Consider the following 19,151-nt stretch of genomic DNA (forward strand, 5'->3'; position numbering starts at 1 on the left):
AAATTTCGGTTAATTCAGTTAATTAACCAAATTTGGTCGAACCGACCGTTTGCTCACCCCTATTCATACATTCCTAAAAAAGTTCACTTAGGAGGTATTCAACTATCCCCTAAACTTACCCAACTTGACTAACCCAAATCTAACCAATTTAAAAGATTGGTTTAGAAAGGGTTAATAAACTTGGCCTAAAGGTTTATAGTCTAGCCTAACCAATGAACCAAACACACCCTTAAGGGATATCCTAGTTAGATCATGCTCTTGTTGCAATAGTGAAGGGATTTATGAACTAAAATAGAAGTTAAAACAAGAGAGCCTAATGGCCAATGGGATTCACACTTTCCTAAAAAATTCATTTAGGGGGTATTCAACTACTATCCAACTTGACTAATCCAAATCGAACCAATTTAAAAGATTGGTTTCAAAAAGGTTTAGAAGTCGAGTGGTAATTTTTTATTTTGCATAATCTAACTATATGCATTAATTTACAAGTTAAGTGTTTAACCCAAACTTGGACCAACCCGATTCACCTCTAAAGTATGCATGTAAAGTATATATACATACAATTATAAGATTAACATATTTTGGAGTATTTTAATTTCATTTGTATTATAACAATCTCTACTATTTATGGATATTATATTTTGATCATTTTGAAGGACAACACACATAATTTGTATTTTATGTAATTTATTGTAGAGCCAATATGTGTCTTCAATAATACACATAATGTTTCTTTGATTTTTTTTAGAATGTTTTCTATTTTGCATTATCAATACAAATTCAAAAACTATAAAGTACTAATTACGTCACATTAGATATTCACATTAATATTATAGTTTTGTGTTAAAATGCTCACAAATATTCATTCATACTCCTTTATTTTTTTACTCTAATTAGGCCACCAACCTGACCTAAAACACCCAATAATCAAACTAATCAAAGTGTATTTTCAATAGTTCCATTTGATCGTTCAAAATTTTAGGCCTAAACATAAGCAGCTATCTCTAAACCCATTTAATTACACCAGAGTAAACTCTTGGGTTCTGTTTCGATGCTGTGTATCACTGTTTAGCTTTCCATTTGCTGTACCGAGTTATGGCCGATTCTAATCGTTTTTTCGTTCAAAAACCCTAAGCCCCGAGTCCCCTGATAATCAGAACAGAACCTCACCTTTGCGGCCTTGAAGTGGGCATGGATCGATCTTCCAATCTCCTCGATGAAGCCCTAGGGCTCGACGATCGCAACAACCCCTCGTCATTGTACGGGCGGGCGGTGCTAATCGAGGACTGCGTCGAGACCAGCGGCGCATTCATTCTTCATCACCTCATCAAGCGTTCTCTCTTGCCTAACACCTCGGGAATCGTCATATTCGTCGCTTTATCCCAACCCTTCTCTCACTACGATCGCATCTTACGGAAACTGGTACTATTTTGAGCAAGCAAACCTGTGTCAGCAGGTGCTTTTTCTGTTGATATAATGTCCGCTTGAATGATATTTTTTGCGCATTAATCTTTGTTTTTGGGTGGGTTTGGTAGTGGTTCCTTATTATTTAACGGGTCTTCTTGGCTTTAGACCATTCATAAAAATAATGCTTTCGGGCTTCGAGGCATATTATTGAGGGAAATATATAACTGGTCCGAAAAACGTGGCACTTTTTTGAATTATGATCATGATATCATCATTGACGCGGGAGGATGATATTTAGGTTTTGTGAATGCAAGGTACCATTCCTTCTGATCAACCCCCTCTCCTCTGAGGATCATATTTTGGGACCATTTATTTGTTAATTTTTTTGGTTTTTCTTCTGGTTGTTGGAAACATGGCTGTCTTGAGCGGATTGGAGATTTCATGGGTAAGACATTTTTTGGCTAATGATTGTTTTTTCTAGATAACATAATCCATTAATGACAAATCAAAAGTACTGAAGTAGGAAGACGAGGTGTTCACCAAAAAATCTGGGCTGTTGATTTTTTTTCATGCAAGAAGGAACTTGGTTGTTTATTTAAACACGCTTTCCTTTGTTCCTGGTTTTTGGCCTTAATTGCCAATGCTGACCTGTAGTTGTTGCTAATTTATTTTGTTACTAAAAAGAAAAATAAAATCACTGGAATATATTGTCTAATGCTTTGTTTATCTCTGTACCTGCCCAATTAGGCCTGCATTCACTGGAAGTGCTTTGTTACCACTTAGTAGGCATGCAGTTCTGTTTTTGTACTGTTTTCTGCTGGACAGCCAATTTTCGACCTCTGCTTGCGACTTTGTTTATTAGTCTCCTTAAACATCCATCTCTGTATATTTTTATCATGACCCTTTGAATATTGTGAGCCCCATTTAATTTTTTTTTTTGTAAATTTTAAAAATATGAAGTAATACAAAAAATATGGGAAATTATTCATTTGCAGTCAAAAATCATCCTAAGTATTGCATAAAATTGAATAAAATATCTGAAACATAAGGAAAGAATTGCATTTTACAATAGAAAGATTTGCATCATAAATATCACAAACAAATTAGAAAAAAAAATCCAATTGTAGAAAAAAATTCTCATTAGACCATAGATATCTTCGAATGACAGCAGAACATTTGTATTGCAGAAATATTTTATGAAAAAATTTGCTCCACAGTATTTGCACTGGCGAGAATGTTCTGTGATTTGTGGAAAAATTCTTCTTCTGTATTAGAGGAACTCAAATCATCACAGAGAAGAAATCAGAAAAGACCTCAAGCTGTTTCTTCTTCTTATTCTTGTGTTTTTTGGAAAATTCCTACTGTCCAAACACACAGACTATAGAAAATTATCACAGAAAATTAGCTAAACATTATGGAAAATAATGGTTGTAGATCATCTCTTGCCGATCCATTCAATCTGATCTGATCACTGCTGATATTTTTTGAGATGATCTGGGCCAATGTTTGCTGCAAATCTGGAGATGATGGTTATTGAGAGAGAAATAGAGAGAGGGAGAGAGATGAATGAGGAAGAGATGAGGGTGGGTACTTTTGAGTTTTGACTATGAACTGCATTTGGCAACATTTTGGATGCTGACCAACTAAGAGGCAATTACAGGGTAGGTCTCTCTCTCTCTCTCTCTCTCTCTCTCATATACATACACACGCACGCATGCAGTTTGTATTGTCTTTGATCTATATGTTGGCATGTTGTAGTGGTTATTCATATACAAAGCAGTAGCACTATATTAATTATGTGTTTGTCTTCATATACTTTTTTACTAATTTATTTTCTTTTATTTATTTTTCTTTTTGAATTGCATTGACCATAGTTGGATGTATTGTTGTGACAGGGTTGCAACTTAGTTACACAAAGAGATAATAATAGGTTCCTTTTCATTGACATGCTTATGCTCGAGTGTCCAGGTGAGGAAATCAGGTAAAAATGGTTCTCGCCAAATCTTATCTATATTTTCTTTTCGTTTTTCTAAATGGAGTTCAAATATTTAGAAGTTATAATCTTATGAATTCACTAATATAGTTATAGCAATGTATACATTACTTAAAAATAGCATTTTGAATGTTTAAATATAGTAATACTGCATCAGTATGGAATTTCAACTATAAGATATTTGCAACCTTCCTGAACCATATAGTATTGTTTATTTGACCTTTTGCAGTCACAGTAAGATATTTGTCACGAATTCACTATTAGAGTTACTCTTTATCAATTTTTGACCAGATGGAGATGGAGAAAATTGTGAAAGTGGACTCATTGCATTGTATGGGAGAATACAAAAGGCTGTGGAAGGTAGTGTCTTATCTGAAGGGAGGAGGAACTGCATAACGATTATGATAGATGATCTATCTCTTATGGAGGTGGCTACTAATGGCTCTTCAAATCATGTCTTGAACTTTCTGCATTACTGCCACTCATTAACATCAGAATTGGTAAGTCAATGTGGCAACAATCAACCCTTTTGGTCTACTTTATTCAGCAGTTTTATGTACATTCTTGTAGTGTTAGAGCTTTGTTCTTGTCACAGGGTTGTTCATTGGTCATGCTTAATCATAAGGATATCTATTCAAGCATGGAGAGGCCTTCATTAATTTTACAGATGGAGCACCTTGCTGATGTTCTGATAAAGGCAGAACCCTTGGCTACTGGTTTGGCAAATGATGTGCATGGAGAGGTATCATTGTGTACTTGCAGTCCTTTTCAATGATTATTCTTTTGTGTTTTAATTCTGATTCTACAGGTTCATTAGAGATAATGCCCCAATAATTTATTTTCTGTTGCATATCAACATATGATTCTTTTCTGTAGTTGTGTTTGTCATTTGAATTGCGGCTATATGTTATGGGTATCCTTTTAGCAGTAATATATTTTTGAGCTGTGGGTTGATGTCAAAATACACTAAATAAGTTAGATGCTCATTGGTGTTTCTCAACCTTCTTTCTGGCTGTTTATTTTTATTTGAAATGACTGGTGGAGTTGTAGCAAAGCAAAATTTATTCATTGATCCCAGTGCTTACTAATATTTGCCCTACTCATATTTTCCTTCCATCCTTTTTCCTTCTCTCCTCATTCCTTCTCACCAGAGTATAAATATGTATATGCCCTTATAATTTGCCATTAAACTTTCCTCACATTTCCTTTGCCAAAACCCCTAAACTTAATGATACAAAAGGCCTTCAAGGTGTATGGTCAGACCTAGTCTTCACTATATATACCGAATAATTTATTTCAAATAATCAATGTGAAAGGACAATGAAGAAACAGATGTGCGCCAGTCTCTTCATTCCTCAAACAAAGGACACAAACGCCAGAGGACAGGGCCTTATTAGGTCTTCTCTTCTTAAGAAATTTGATGCAGGGGCAGCATCAAGGTTCTGAAGCCATGGAGAACTTGGAAGAGAAGGAGGAAGGGGAAGGGAGGAGATACAAGGGGGGAATTCAGTTCAATTCCAATTCAAATTCATCAACAATTGCCTACAACATGGCTTTCACACACTATTTATAGGAAAGCCTAAACACATAAAATTACACACATACTCCTAAAACTACCTGAATTACAAAGAAACCCATACTTTACATAAATAACCCCCAAATACATGTAATCCTGTACTAATTAATACTAAAAACACATAATAAACTACTAACTTAACCCCACAATTCCCTAACGCAGCTCTTTTTAATTATTTTCCAGCAATGTTCTTCCCAAGGTCTTACTTCTTGTCCTACATCAACTCTCTCCCAGTTAGAAAAAATTCGGCCTCGAATTTTGAAATGTTGGAGGATCAAAAGGGAGAAGCAAACTTGGATTCATTGAAAGCCAGCACTTGAGTGATAAAAAAAAATCACGATCCTTTGGCAGCATTATAGACTTGAGTTGAGAGCTGACATCAATAAGCACATCGGGAATGACAAACTCAACAATTGGAATGTCTGAAGGACTTTGGATCTCGTCAAACACATTCATTCCCTTCCTTGTATTGTCTTCAAGCTGAGTAATTGTAACTGATTCTTTGTCTTGGTTCATTGGTAGAGCGGACTTCAAAACGATTTTCTTCCCATTATAATGAAAGACATATGTGTTCTCATGTCCTTGAGTCACGTCTAAATCATCCAACCGAGGAGAACCATAGGAGTACATGGCCAATCTTCATAGGTAGGATATCACACCATACATTAGTCAAATATTCACCCATTTGGATGGGAACCAAACATCTTTCGTAAACATGTACAATAGAGTTATCAACCCAAGATATCACATAAAGTTTCGGGTGAGGTTCTGGATGAAACTGCATTCGAGTGACTCCATTTATGGAAACCTCATTCATTGGGCATTTTTCATCAATGATGATTTTACAAACCTTTTCTCCACACTTGAGAAAGGTGCTGAAAAGCTTGAAATTGTGCCCACAGTTTGGCAAATGGCATTCCTTTTTCCCATAATTTGTCACCATGTTGCTGAATTTATGCATATACATGCTGTAGCTATATTGTCACAACCCTTTGACACAATTTCCCACAAGATCTACTCCCAATTTCTCAAAAACTATTTTTAATTCACCTTGATATTGATCATCCTGCTGAAATGGAACAAATTCACAAAAAAAAAACTCACAAATTACAGCAACAAAGCCTGATTTTTGATGCTGGCAGTTACAATTTCAAGGGTTTCATGCCAAAATTATCGTGCTTGCTTCCAACATATTGTGTCTGCAATCAAAATATCAAGCTGCAGATCAAATTGTTGTTTAGAAACTCAAAATATTGTGGCTGCAGGCAATTTCTCACGAGACAGGAAATTGTAGAAGACTTTGGGAGACTTTCTCATGCGCTTCACCGGCATGTGGGACGCATGAGTCACTGGCGGCGAGATTCCGCCAATAAAATTTCAGGCGCAGATCAGTGGGTGAGGAGCACAGTGGTGGTGGTGGTGGGATGAGAAAAACACAAGACACTAGGTATTCTTGAAGGCTGATGGCTGGAGTATATTTGGCTGGCGCATGAGCCTGTTCCGGTGATAGGAAGGCAATGAAATTATAGGGGAAGGGACAACAGGGTGTTCTGTCTTTGATGGTGTGAGTGGTGTTGCAGGATGGTGGTTGGAAAGTGTTGTTTGAAGAAATGGGGATACGGATGGAATTTTTGAGAAGTTCAGTGCAGAACTGCTTTTAATTTTTTTTTTTTAAACTGAAATTCAGAATGGAGAGAGAGAGAGAGAGAATTAAGAAACTGAAGGAGAGAAAAGAAGATGGGGGGTTGGAGGAGTTGCTGGACAGAAACTGCCAAGAGACGGCGACAGAATTCAGAAATGAGAAAGAGAGTTAAGAGAGTTATGGGGGAGAATTAAAGAGAAGAAGAAGAAAAGGAGAAGAGAAACAGAGAAGAAGGAAGAGGGCAGAAGGCTGCTGGGCAGCAAAGGATCAGGGACAGAGGAGGAGATCAGAACAGAAAACCTGAGAACAAGAAGAGAAGAAAGAAGAAGCAGCATCAGAGAGGGAGCAGAAGTTACAGAACAAAGGAGAGAAGGAAAGAAGAAGAAGAGGGCAGACTCTTGGTGGACAGCAGGGAATTATGGACAGAACAGGTGCTCAGAAACAGAGAAGAAAGAAGAAGAGAAGGAAGAAGAGGAAGAGAAAAGGAGAAGAGTGAGGGAGACTGGGTGGACTGAAATGGAAGAATGGAGATCATGGTTGGGCTCTGATGCCAAATGATGCAGGGGCAGCATGAAGGTTCTGCAGCCATGGTGAAATTAGAAGAGGAGGAAGGGGAAGGTAGGAGAGAGGAGATACTAGGGGGAACTCGCGTTCAATTCCAAATCAAATTCATCAACAATTGCCCACAACATGGCTTTCACACACTATTTATAAGAAAGCCTAAACACATAAAATTACACACATACTCCTAAAACCACATGAATTACAAAAAAACCATACTTTACATAAATAACCCCCAAATACATAATCCTTTAGAAATTAATACTAAAAACACATAATAAACTACTAACTTAACCCCACAATCTTTAACTAACTATTCTTAGTTGTTTTCCAGCAATGTTCTTCCCAAGGTTGTGCTTCTTGTCCTACATCACAAATCATTGGTATTAATTCTTTCAAGTCCCACTATGTGGGGTTGGCTATATGAATAATTTTTTACCAATTCACGCAATCAAGAGCATTTTCTTCAACTAAGTTAAGAGCAAGTATCGCAGTCCAAATAAAAGCTTTTAATTTTGGGGGAGCTTTAGCTTTCCAAATCAAAGGATACAAAGCAAAAGGATCCACGGTAGAGTCACGAGTCAAGTAGTAGAAACAAGATATGCAACAGAATTCCTTAGAAGGATCTAAACTCCAAATCCTTTATCACTCCCCAATTGAACATGAAAAAAATCAAGCCACCTACTCAAAAGAGTCGACTCATTAATCTCTCATTAAGATTTCTCCCAAAATGGGAGTTCCAAGAAAGCCTATCTTCTTGCAAAAGAAGAAAAGTAGAAATAAGGGTGTCATGAAGATTAGATAACTAGAGATGAGGGCATGTACTAGCCAAAGGCATCTCGCTTTCCCCTCCCCCCCCCCCGCCCACCCCAGGGAAAAAAGTGATCCTCTCCAAAGTGCTTAGGGTCTCCATTACCCAATGTATGTTGGACTTTAGGAAGGAAATAATTGTAAATATGAGATATAAACTTCCAAAGACCGGACTATGTAATGTTAATTCCCACTTTAGCATCCCACCTGTTTTGTAGTATTTTAAATTTACTGCGGATTATCTTATTATGCCGAAGAGAATTAGGTTCTAAAGGAAAGCGCCATAACCATTTCCCCATCAAGGAGTTGTTTTTGGACACTAGTTACCAAGAACTAAGCTTCCCTCCCATTTAGGCCTACAAACAGTCTCCTAACCTACAAGATGATCTCGACTACCATTTCCCTCATTGATGTAGGATGGGATGTATCGATTTAATCCTACGGTTCAACCCTCACACAAGCACATACACTCAAAACACTTTAAATTAAGAATTTAATTATCCGAACATAAACACCATAAATCATGCTTCATTTCACATTTTGTTGGATTTTTGAAAAGGTGTATGATGCTGTCCAGAAAATAAGTCCCAAGTGTTTACTGATCAAGGAGTCTAGTTTTATGCGGAAAATGTTACTTTCAAAATCAAGATTACAAGTTCTAAGCTACCAAGCTAACATTCATATAATTGATTTAAGCTAGCAAGTATCAATATTGCAATCTATGGATTCAAATGGGTTATTCAAAGATAATCTACTAGCAATTGCTCACATAATATAGCAAGGATTCAAACACAAGTACTGAGGTTACCAAGAATTTTGTTTGGATGACTTTGATGTTGTTCAACACAAGTCTTAGACCACGCCGTAAGTCTTTCGTACAAGCTTTGAAATACTGAGATGAACGCAGCAATGCAATAAAGATGATGATATCTGTGTGGGTGTTGGATGGAAGGTGTTCGTGTGGTGTGTGGGGAAGATAATGGTGGAGTCGCTGAATAGAATAGTGGTCTCTCACCACCTGATCTTTGGAGAGAACGACGTAGCCTCACACTACACAACCAGAAGGCTGGACAAGCTTTTCAAGCTCAACAAAGGAAATTCCTTTCAATATTCAATATTCAAACTTAGCTTCTTCTTACAATAATACTAGACATATATAGACTTAGCAAGGGGGAGGGGGAGACAAGACATTAACTTACTAAGCTAGCATGGGGGGACAAAACAATAAACAACTAACAATTCCCACATAAGCATGGAAGACAAGAAAATTAACAATCACAACATACTAACATAATAAATACTACAACTTACTAGACACAATAAAGAGTCTCACATGCAAGCTAAGCTTAAGTGTCTTGCAACATTACAAATTAAATAGAACACATAAGTCAAAGGGAGGCCCAATTCGTGTGGGGTCCACATGGGTCTTAAGATGGATCTTGCTTCAACACTTCCTTGGGTCTTCAAGCCCCAAATAATCTTGAAATGAAATGTCCAAGCAAATACAGTTCCAAGCAAAATAATAATAAAGTCTTCTATCATAAAAGTCATCCATCAAAAGTCTTCAAATCCCATGCATACTTACAAAATAGTTAGGAACAAAAGTGGACATTGGGAGGTCGTCCACGTGTCATCATGTCGGCAAATGAGTGGACATTGGGAGTCCACGTGTCACCATGTCTGCAAAGGAAACGGGCAGGGTATGGTGATCCCCATCATCTCTCCTGCGCCCAAAAGAATTCTTCTCCGAAGAATGAGAAGTGAAGTACTGGGAATACAACTCCGAGTTGAGACAAAGGAGGTCTTCTTCAAGAATCCAGCTCCGCTCGGAAAGTGGCTTGCCTCTCCACTTGACCAAGAACTTTTGGTATGATCCTGCTCGTGTGAATGTTGTTTTGTCATCCAAGATCTATTCAATTTTATTAAGGTTCTTGGGTAGGGGTAAAGGTGGAGGCAAAGGCAATTTCTGGATCTCAGGTTCATGAGGAGTGGGGAATGGAGTATGATCACTTGCAAGATTAGAATCGGAAGGCTCCACAAAAGATGATGCTTCAAGAAATGGGGTTAGATCTTCAACATTAAAATGATTGTTTATGCCAAAATCAACAGGAATATTAAGCACATGTAAGCATTAGAACTAATTTTCTTTAAAATTTTGAAAGGTCCCATCTTTTTAGCATGCAACTTTCTTACCTTTCCTACAGGAATTTGCTCGGGACGAATACAAACCATAACCATATCACCCTCTGAAAATTCTTGCAACCTATGGTGTATATCAGCACTAGATTTATAATGTTCATTATTCAAAATTAATCTTCATTCTTATTTCAGAGTGTAGATCGTGCATATGCTTTGCAAAAGCATCAGTCGGCTCACTCACTCTAGACTTATGTGGTAGTGGAATAAGATCTACAAGCTTCCTAGGACTGTATCCTGTGACCACCTGAAATGGGCTAAGGCTTGTGGTCCCATTCAGTAAACTATTGAAGGCAACTTTGACCATAGGAAGACATAAATCCCAAGCTATGATGTTCTCACCTACCAAACATTTCAATAGTTCCCTAAGGCTCCTAAACTGATGGTATTCACTTTTAAGGCTTATTTTTGAAAAAAAATTGGGTCCTACCATCCAATCAAGCATATCATCTAGTCTAGGTATGAGAAACCTATACTTGACGATAATTTTGTTGATTGCTCTACTATCGATGCACATGTTCCATATATCTTCTTTCTTGGGAGTAAGGAGAGCAGGGCAAGCAAATGGACTTATGCTCTCTTGAATAAAGTCACGTTTCTTCATTTCACTCTCTTGTTTCATTAACATCTTATGTTCGCTCGAGTTCACTCTATGATGTGGTAAATTAGGTAGAGATGAACTAGGAACAAGATCAACATCATGTTGAATGTCACTTATGGGAGGTAACTCACTAGGTGGCTTAGAGACGACATTCTCAAACTTAGAAAGTATAGGTGATACTTCTAGTGGTGTCTCATACTCAGATAGGGGTGTTTCAATCTCCTTAGGAACAACCACATTCACTACCTGAGTATCTTGGCTCGCCTGCTCAAATTGATTTTTACTTATGATATTCAATGATTCTCCACTAGTTTTTGTCTTTTCCTTCGTTCTTTTTTTCACATTTTTTCTCTAGTGGACTCAAAATTATTCTTTTGCCATTACACCTAAATGAATAAGTGTTGATACGTTCATTATGTGAGACATCCAAATCATACAACCAAGGTCTTCTTAACAAAATATGGGCAACGTCCATGCGAAGGACATCAAACCAAATCTTGTCCTCATAATCGCCAATCTTAATGGGAACTAGACATCTATGACTCACGGGCATGGTAGTGGCATCAACCCAAGCTACCTTATATGGCTGTGGGTGTGGCTCAACTTTCAAACTCAACTTTTGAGCTGCAGATTTAGACACAACATTCATACAACTTTCACCATCTATGATCATCTTACAACTTTTACTCCCACACTTGATGTAGGTATGGAAAATAGAAGTGTGTCGCCAATCCTCTTGTTCATTGGGAATGATCATGGTTCGTCTCAGCACACTCAACTTGGCACTCTCATTTAACTCCCTTGACAACTCATCCTCACTAGGTACAATTTCAGGAACAAATACTTGATCCTTTTTAGGCTCTCTAGGTTGCTCAACATCATTACCTCACTCAATGTACGACTCTAAATTGTCTTGAGGTGGGTTATGGACTAGTTGGACTTCCGACTTATTTAGCCTTTGGCGGGTCTCAATTAGCTCTTGATTCAAGTCATGGACTTGATCTTGAAGCTCATCTATTGAGGCATCTCCCTCAACATTAGCCCTATGGACCTAGATAAGGATTCCCGACTTGAGTAGACATCCTAGGGGTTGGGGAAGGATTCAGACAACGCTAGGGAAGCCCTTGGAATGGTGTTTGGTCACACAAAGTAGGGAACCTAACCAAACTAAGTTCCAAATAGCCTAAAGTTCAAAATTTGGGTAAGCTGTACATGGCCAATTCGTCGACTATTTTCTGAAACCATCAACGGTTTTAGACAGTACTGAAATCCTGCGAGGTGCTAATGGTTGGGCAATTTCACCTACGAATGCCCTTTAGTATTTGGGGCATAACTTACTAGAGAGCTCTAAATAGGGCGATCTTGGTATCAAAAGAAAGCTAAGAAAATTTTCCACAACTTTTGTGTTTAACCTTTCTGAAAATGGGAAGTTTTTGATAGAGAAAATTGCACGTCAATTCGGTGGCAGAAAAATGAAGATGTTGGGACTTAGAGGGTTTGCCTAATTCGACCTAGGCTCTGATACCAAGATGATGTAGGACGAGATTGATCGACCTAATCCTACGGTTCAACCCTCACACAAGCAGATACACTCAAAGCACTTTAAATTAAGAATTTAATTATCCGAACATGAACATCATAAATCTTGCTATATTTCACATGTTGTTGGATTTTTGAGAAGATGTATGGTGCTGTCCCGAAATAAGTCCCAATTGGTCTATCACAAAGGAATCAAATTAAATGTAGAAAAGATGCTATTTCAAAGATTCAAGAATATAAGTTCTATATTAGAAAACTAATATTCATGCTATAGATTTAAGCTAGCAAGTACCAATGTTGCAATGTATGGATTCAACAGGGTTATTCAAAGATGTGCTTTATTCTAACAGCAATGGCTCAGAAAATGTAGCAAGGATTTAAACACAAGTGCTAATATTACCAAGAGAATTGTTTGGATGACTTTGATGTTGTTTCACACGTAGTTAGATCACGCCGAAGTCCTTCGTGCAAGTTTTGAAACACCAAGACGAACTCAGCAATGGAGGTAAGGAAAAGTGGCCCTGTGGGTATATGATGGTGTAGCTGTGTGGGTGTTGGATGGAAGGTGGTCGTGTGGGTGTATGATGATGGAGTCGTTGGATAGAGTAATGGTCTCTCACCACCTGATCTCCGGAGAGAACGTGTAGCCTCACACTACACAATCGAAATGATTGGACAAGCTTTCAAGTTCACAAAGGAAATTCCTTTCAATATTCAATATTCAAACTTCGCTTCTTTGTTACAATGATACAAGACACATATAGACTTAGCAAGGGGGAGGGAGAGACAAGACATTAACTTGCTAAGCTAGCATGGGGAGACAAAACAATAGACAACTGACAATTCCCACATAAGCATGGGAGACAAGAAAATTAACTCTCACAACTTACTAACATAATAAATACTACAACTTACTAGACAAAATAAAGAGTCTCACATGCAAGCTAAGCTTAAGTGTCTTGCAACATTACAAATTCAATACAACACGTAAGTCAAAGGGAGGCCCAATCTATGTGGGGCCCACATGATCGTGTGAGGGCCCACATGGGTCTTGAGATGGACCTTGCTTCAACACTTTCTTGGGTATTCAAGCACCTAATAATCTTGAAATGAAATGCCCAAGCAAATAAAATTCCAAGCAAAATAATAATAAAGTCTTCCATCATAAAAGTCATCCATCAAAAGTCTTCAAATCCCATGTGTACCTACAAAATAGTATAGAAGTGGACATTGGGAGTTTGTCGATATGTCATCATGTTGGCAAAGGAGTGGACATCGGTAGGTCGTCCACGTGTCACCATGTCTGCAAAGGAAATGGGCAGGGCATGTTGATCCCCATCACTCACTCAACCAGAAGAAATCCCTCTTTAATTTCTCAAGCCTCCATGTCAATCTTACAGGAATTTTAAAAATAGAAAGCCAATAAAAAGGCATTGAAGATAAACAAGTGTGATAAGGGTAATACAACCCTTTAATAGGAAGAACACTCCTCTCCACCCGTCTAGTCTTTGAACCATACTCCAAAAATAGGGTCCTAGAAAGAGTCAATATTGGGATTGCCACATAGGGGGACACCTAAATAAATAATAGGACAGTTCAAAATGACACCAACCAGCTAGCCTAGCAAAAGGATCCAAATTAATGCCCAAACCCACTAGACCGCTCTTAGATAAATTAATTTTCAGTCCAAACACTTCCTCAAACACACGTAAGATAGTCAACAAATTAGAGAAGCAACCCGTGTTATCCAATAGGAAGAGAATAGTATCATCTGCAAATTGAAGATGCAAAACGATGCAATTCTCATAACCTACCTTGGTTCCCTCTACCAACCCTCTATCTACTATACCTTTCTCAATCATCCTACTTAAAACATCAACCACAATAGTAAGGCGAAAGAGAGAAAGAAGATCTCCCTATCTTAAACCCTTGGACACGCAATACCAAGAGTGAGGGTTGTCTTTTACTAAGACAACAGAAGATGAAAATACCTTCTAATGCATTTCCTCCACCTTTCTAGACATGACCTTGTCTAAGAAACTCTAGTCGCCCTATCGTAAGCTTTCTCCAAATCCAATTTCAACTCAAGATCCCTCCTATTCCTTCGATCAACATCTTCAACCTCCTTATTAGCTATCAAGGCAGAACATCTAGGATCCATTTGTCACCTATAAAGCACTCTGGCGAAGAGAGATAGTATCCTCTAGAACTGTAGCCAACCTCTTAGATAACACCTTAGTCTAAATCTTATGAACACTAGTTACCAAGCTAATAAATCTCCCAACTGTCCTAAAATAAAGTCATAGTAAAGCCATTTGGCCAAGGAGCATTGTCTTTATCCATCTCAAAAGCTGAGCTTTTAATCTTTTTTTCCTCTAAAGGTCTCTCTAACCAGGTAGCTTTTTATTAACTGATATAGGACACCAATCTAGCCCCTCAATTATAACTCTACCCTCATCCTCCTCTAAAAAGAGGTTCCTTTAAAATTCAGTTATCAGGCCAGCAATATGATTAGGATCCCCAATAACCTTTCTCCTTTCATTCTAAAGCTCTTTAATGAAGTTCCTTCTTCTCCTACCAGTTGACGCTATGGAAAAGCTTAGAGTTACAATCCTTATTCTTGACCCACTTCATTCTAGATTTCTACATCCAACTCATCTTCCCTTGAAACAACTTGTTCAAAATCATTCGATAATTGACTTTTCTCGCATTCCCTTGGGCACACTCTTTTTGGTTTTTTAGGGTATTATCGTTGTCTGACCTCAAAAGAGTTTGGAGGGTAGCACTTTTGTAATTAGTACTTGTATTGTTGTTCTTGATTCCTTAAGCAACTTAGTTTTTTAGTATCTTTTGTTATCTAGGGAGCACTTCTTGTCCTCTATTTTGTACTTTGTTTATTGCTTTACTAAAATGTCCTTTATCCAAAATTATTCGACAATTGGACTTGTTCACCACACCTAGTTCCTCAATGATACTCTTTTTTTTCCTAGATAGAACATCACCGAAAGTCAACATCACCAAAAGTCTCCATATTTCAGATTTTTAACCACTCTTTCACATACCTCCATCTTTTCATGAAAAAAAAAAAACCTTCCCAACCTTGTGTTGTGCGCTACCCCTACCAATTCCTAACCAAACTCTGAAAATCTGGATGAGTTAGCGACATGTTTTAAAATCTAAATGGAGTAAGGCCCCATTTAGTAGGATTAGATTCAAGAACCAAAGGGCAGTGGTCAGAAATCACTCTAGGGAGTCCTTGAGTAAGTGCGGGAAATGTATCTTCCCATTTAATGGTAAATAGAAACCTATCAATGCTAGTAACCACTGACTTAATGACATCAGCAAACCAAGTAAATTGGGCATTTGAGAGTGGAATACCCCTTAGATCACACTCCCTAATAGAAGTATCAAAACCCCTCATGCTTGAGTTAATTCTAGAGCCTCCCAATTGTTCTTAAGGTATCTAATAACATTAAAATCAAACCACCCCCACCCCCCACACCAATAGGGGGAACACATGCCAAAGTTTGCAGCTAATTCATCCCCAAATAGCCTTCAACCGAGGGTTATTGGCACATAAACCAAGATAAACCACCAATGGCCCTTTTGACATCTTAATGACCAGATGCAGAAAATGAACCAATGAGAACATCCAATTTTCTTGCAAATCTAGTGCCCCAAATGATCACAATACCCCTCAAGGAACCTGTGGACTCTACCCCGACCCAATCTTTGAATTTAGAGTCCTAAATGCTCCTAACAAGAAAATGTCCACCACCTCTAATTTAGAGCTTGAGAGCATAACACCGTATAGGGAAACCTTGATAATGATTTAATCTAATGACGTTTGCTAGGGCAGCCCAAACCTCTCCAATGTTCTAGTTCAAGATCTTCATTCTACTACCTTACTGCCCCTAATCCAGGGTAATGGCCTTGTGATATAGTGGTATCAGAGCCAACTCGATTTGATTCGACTCACTCCAAGCGCCCAAGGGGGTAGGCAGGGTGGCCATCGGTGGCAAGGACGTCATCGGATTGGGTGGGGGAGAATCTCACGCCAAGCGCCCTGGATGGTAGGCAAGGTGACATGCCAAGCACCCAAGAGGGGTAGGCAGGGTGTCTCGCCAAGCACCAAAGGGGTAGGGTGCTTCTATCCCACATCGGAAACGGTTGGGAGATCCCGAGGGCTTATAAGCGTGGGCGCTGCACACCCTAACAAGGTACCTTTTTGGGGAGTGGGTAATGGCCCCGTGAACCTCTTACCCTTCCCCTCTCCGTGGTCTATGTTAGTGGCTAATTCTTGCAATCTTTTCCCACCCTCTTCTTTTTCCTCTCATAGGTTCTAGGAGATACAGAAACCTTAACGGCCTGGCTTAAAGGATTAACTACAGAGCACCCTTGTCTATCTATAAGCTTGAGCAGGTTCTAAATGCCCCTCTTATCTCCCAATAGATCAAGGATTAAAGCCTCTCCTACAAAACATAATTCCCTTCGGCAAGAAAAGTAATTTGTTTCGATAAGGTCAACCATGGGCATAGGCAGGATAGCTTTGCCCAACTCATTGCAAGCATCAAAAGTTATTGGCCCAGATTTAGGATCAGTCACAGCATAGAGGCAACAAAAGGAATTGTCCATGAGATTGTCAACAGCCAAAGTTTGCTCATCATTGCCAATGAATTGGTGGATAGAAAATTAAAAGGGGGCAATAATGCACATGAAGAATGCATTTAATGATGTTTTTTGGGGTTTTCATTTCATGTCTTGGTTAGAATGGGCTTGGGGTTCACTTCGAGGGGTTGGATAAGAAGGTACATTTCCTCTCTCATATTTCTTATACGTGTAGTCATGAAAGCAAAGGCACAGAGCTTGTTCGTACTCCAAATCCCCGTTCTTAATTTCTGATAATTTTGAAGTTAAAAAAAATTAAAATAAAATTACATGGACCAATCAATATCTTGCCTTGTTTTTGAAAAGATTTTCTTTAAGGTTTCCACATGTTTCCACCAATTGTTCATCATGTTATGATTCCTTCCCTAGACCATATCATCAAGCTGTTGAGCATGTTTTTTGATCAAAGATCCAACCTTTTCCTACCATGCACTCATGGTAATCTGTAAGTTGTTGTTTGGTGTTCGTAAATGCTTTTTGTGTTTTTATTGGAGCTGTGGCAGTGTTCATAAGTTGATTTGTGAGGCTGTGACAGTGTTATATCAGTTGGTAGGTGGTTCACCTCGTCCGTGGTTGTTTTGGTGCTTCATCTCGTTTGTGGTTGTCCTAATTAGTTTTGATTGTTCTTCTTGTTTGACATTTGTGTGGCTGCTGGTTTGTGAGTGTTGGCATGGAGTCTATGAATCCCCAAAACATGTTTCCTTCATCATTGTCATAGATAACAACTGAAAAGGTGGATGGAAAGAATTTTGTTATGTGGTCTAAGGTTGTTTGGGTTTATTTAGCAAGATTAAGAAAATTTGACCACTTGCTCCAATTTGATCCTTGTGTTGAGAAGAGAAAAGTGTGAATTCAAGAAGATGCCTTGATTGTGTCCCTTTTGTGGAGTCCAATGGAGCCCTAGATTGCGCGGATGTGCATGCATCTAGATACATGCAAGGAGATTTGGGATTATACTAAGCTTCAGTACTCTAGTAACATTACATGTATGTACGATTTAGCTCTGGAGTACTTTCATTTACAACAGGGAGGTAGGAGCATGTAGGTTATTTTGGAGAGATTAAACGTATTCATAGGAGCTTAACATTGTGCAACATATAATCGCCGACATTTGTGAGATGCAAAAGTAGAGAGACCAGATTAATGTTCTTTGGGTTCTAATGGGCTTGAAACTCGAGTTTGAGGCATTTTGGTCAGTAGTGAAAAATAGCCATCATTTGCCGATGTTTATTCTCGCGCCCTTCGTGCTTCCTTTAGCACACGTTCTTCTGGTTTTGCATCTGCCTTTGAGAGGACAACTTTTGCCACACATGGGGATTATAGTTCTTTAACAAACAACTGCATAAATTATCATGGTGGTTTGAGCTATTGTGGCAGTAGAGATGGATAAGGTAGAGGCACTCCTAGCAAGTGCGCTCATTGTGGACGAGGTAATCATACTATTGAACAGTGTTGGGATCTCCATAGTAAACCTTCGTGTGTTGCCAATGTAGTCACCACCAACTCCACCCCTTTGGGGTTAGCCAAGTGTGGGGGGGGGGGGGGGGGCAATGTACTCTATCTGTGTCAAAGGAAGAGTATTCCAAGTTACAGGAGTATCAAACATCACAACAAACTTCTTTTTCCATTGCACCTATTGCTAAATAGGTAATCCCATACATGCATGTCATCTAGTACTTCACATCCTAGTCCATGAGTTACAGACTCTGTTGCCACTGGTCATATCACATGCATACCTAATTTCTTCTATACTCTCTAGTATCCTGAAAATTTACCTTGTGTTACTCTTGTTGATGGATCCACCACTACTATTGAGGGAATTGGGACTATAAATCCTACTTCTTCTGTTTCTCTTCCTTCGTTTTTGTGTATTCCGAAGTTTACAATCTTATGTTTGTTAGCAAGATTACCAAATCCATGAATTGTTCAGTAACATTCTGCCCTGATTTTGTGGTTATTTAGGAGTTGAAGACGAGGAAGGCGATTGGCAAAGGGCATGAAGTTGGTGGAATTTATCACTTTGAGCCACTATCTCCTTTTATCGCTTGCACTACTGCTATCACACTTTTTCAAAATCATTGTGCCTTGGTCATCCTTCGTTTGAAAATTTGAAACGTATATTTCTTGATTTGAGTTTTGTGTCTAGTCTTGATCGTGA

General features: G+C 38.5%; 1 protein-coding gene across 5 annotated transcripts in view; it reads left to right on the forward strand.

Moving 5' to 3' along the window:
- Positions 1–943: 943 nt before the first annotated feature.
- Positions 944–19,151, forward strand: part of LOC131167078 (elongator complex protein 6) — a 32,512-nt gene continuing 14,304 nt past the window's right edge. For 2 of the 5 annotated variants that reach the window (XM_058125859.1, XM_058125861.1), the window contains exons 1-4: positions 1,040–1,422; positions 3,303–3,375; positions 3,692–3,900; positions 3,996–4,142. In XM_058125859.1, the coding sequence (XP_057981842.1) occupies positions 1,192–1,422; positions 3,303–3,375; positions 3,692–3,900; positions 3,996–4,142 (660 nt within the window). In that variant the 5' untranslated portion in view covers positions 1,040–1,191. Of the gene's footprint in view, positions 1,423–3,302; positions 3,376–3,691; positions 3,901–3,995; positions 4,143–18,955; positions 19,121–19,151 lie in introns of those variants that run through there. The other 3 variants (XM_058125860.1, XM_058125863.1, XM_058125862.1) reach the window with 3 other exon arrangements.

This window comes from Malania oleifera, chromosome 10, assembly GCF_029873635.1.
Source record: "Malania oleifera isolate guangnan ecotype guangnan chromosome 10, ASM2987363v1, whole genome shotgun sequence".
NCBI lineage: Eukaryota > Viridiplantae > Streptophyta > Magnoliopsida > Santalales > Ximeniaceae > Malania > Malania oleifera.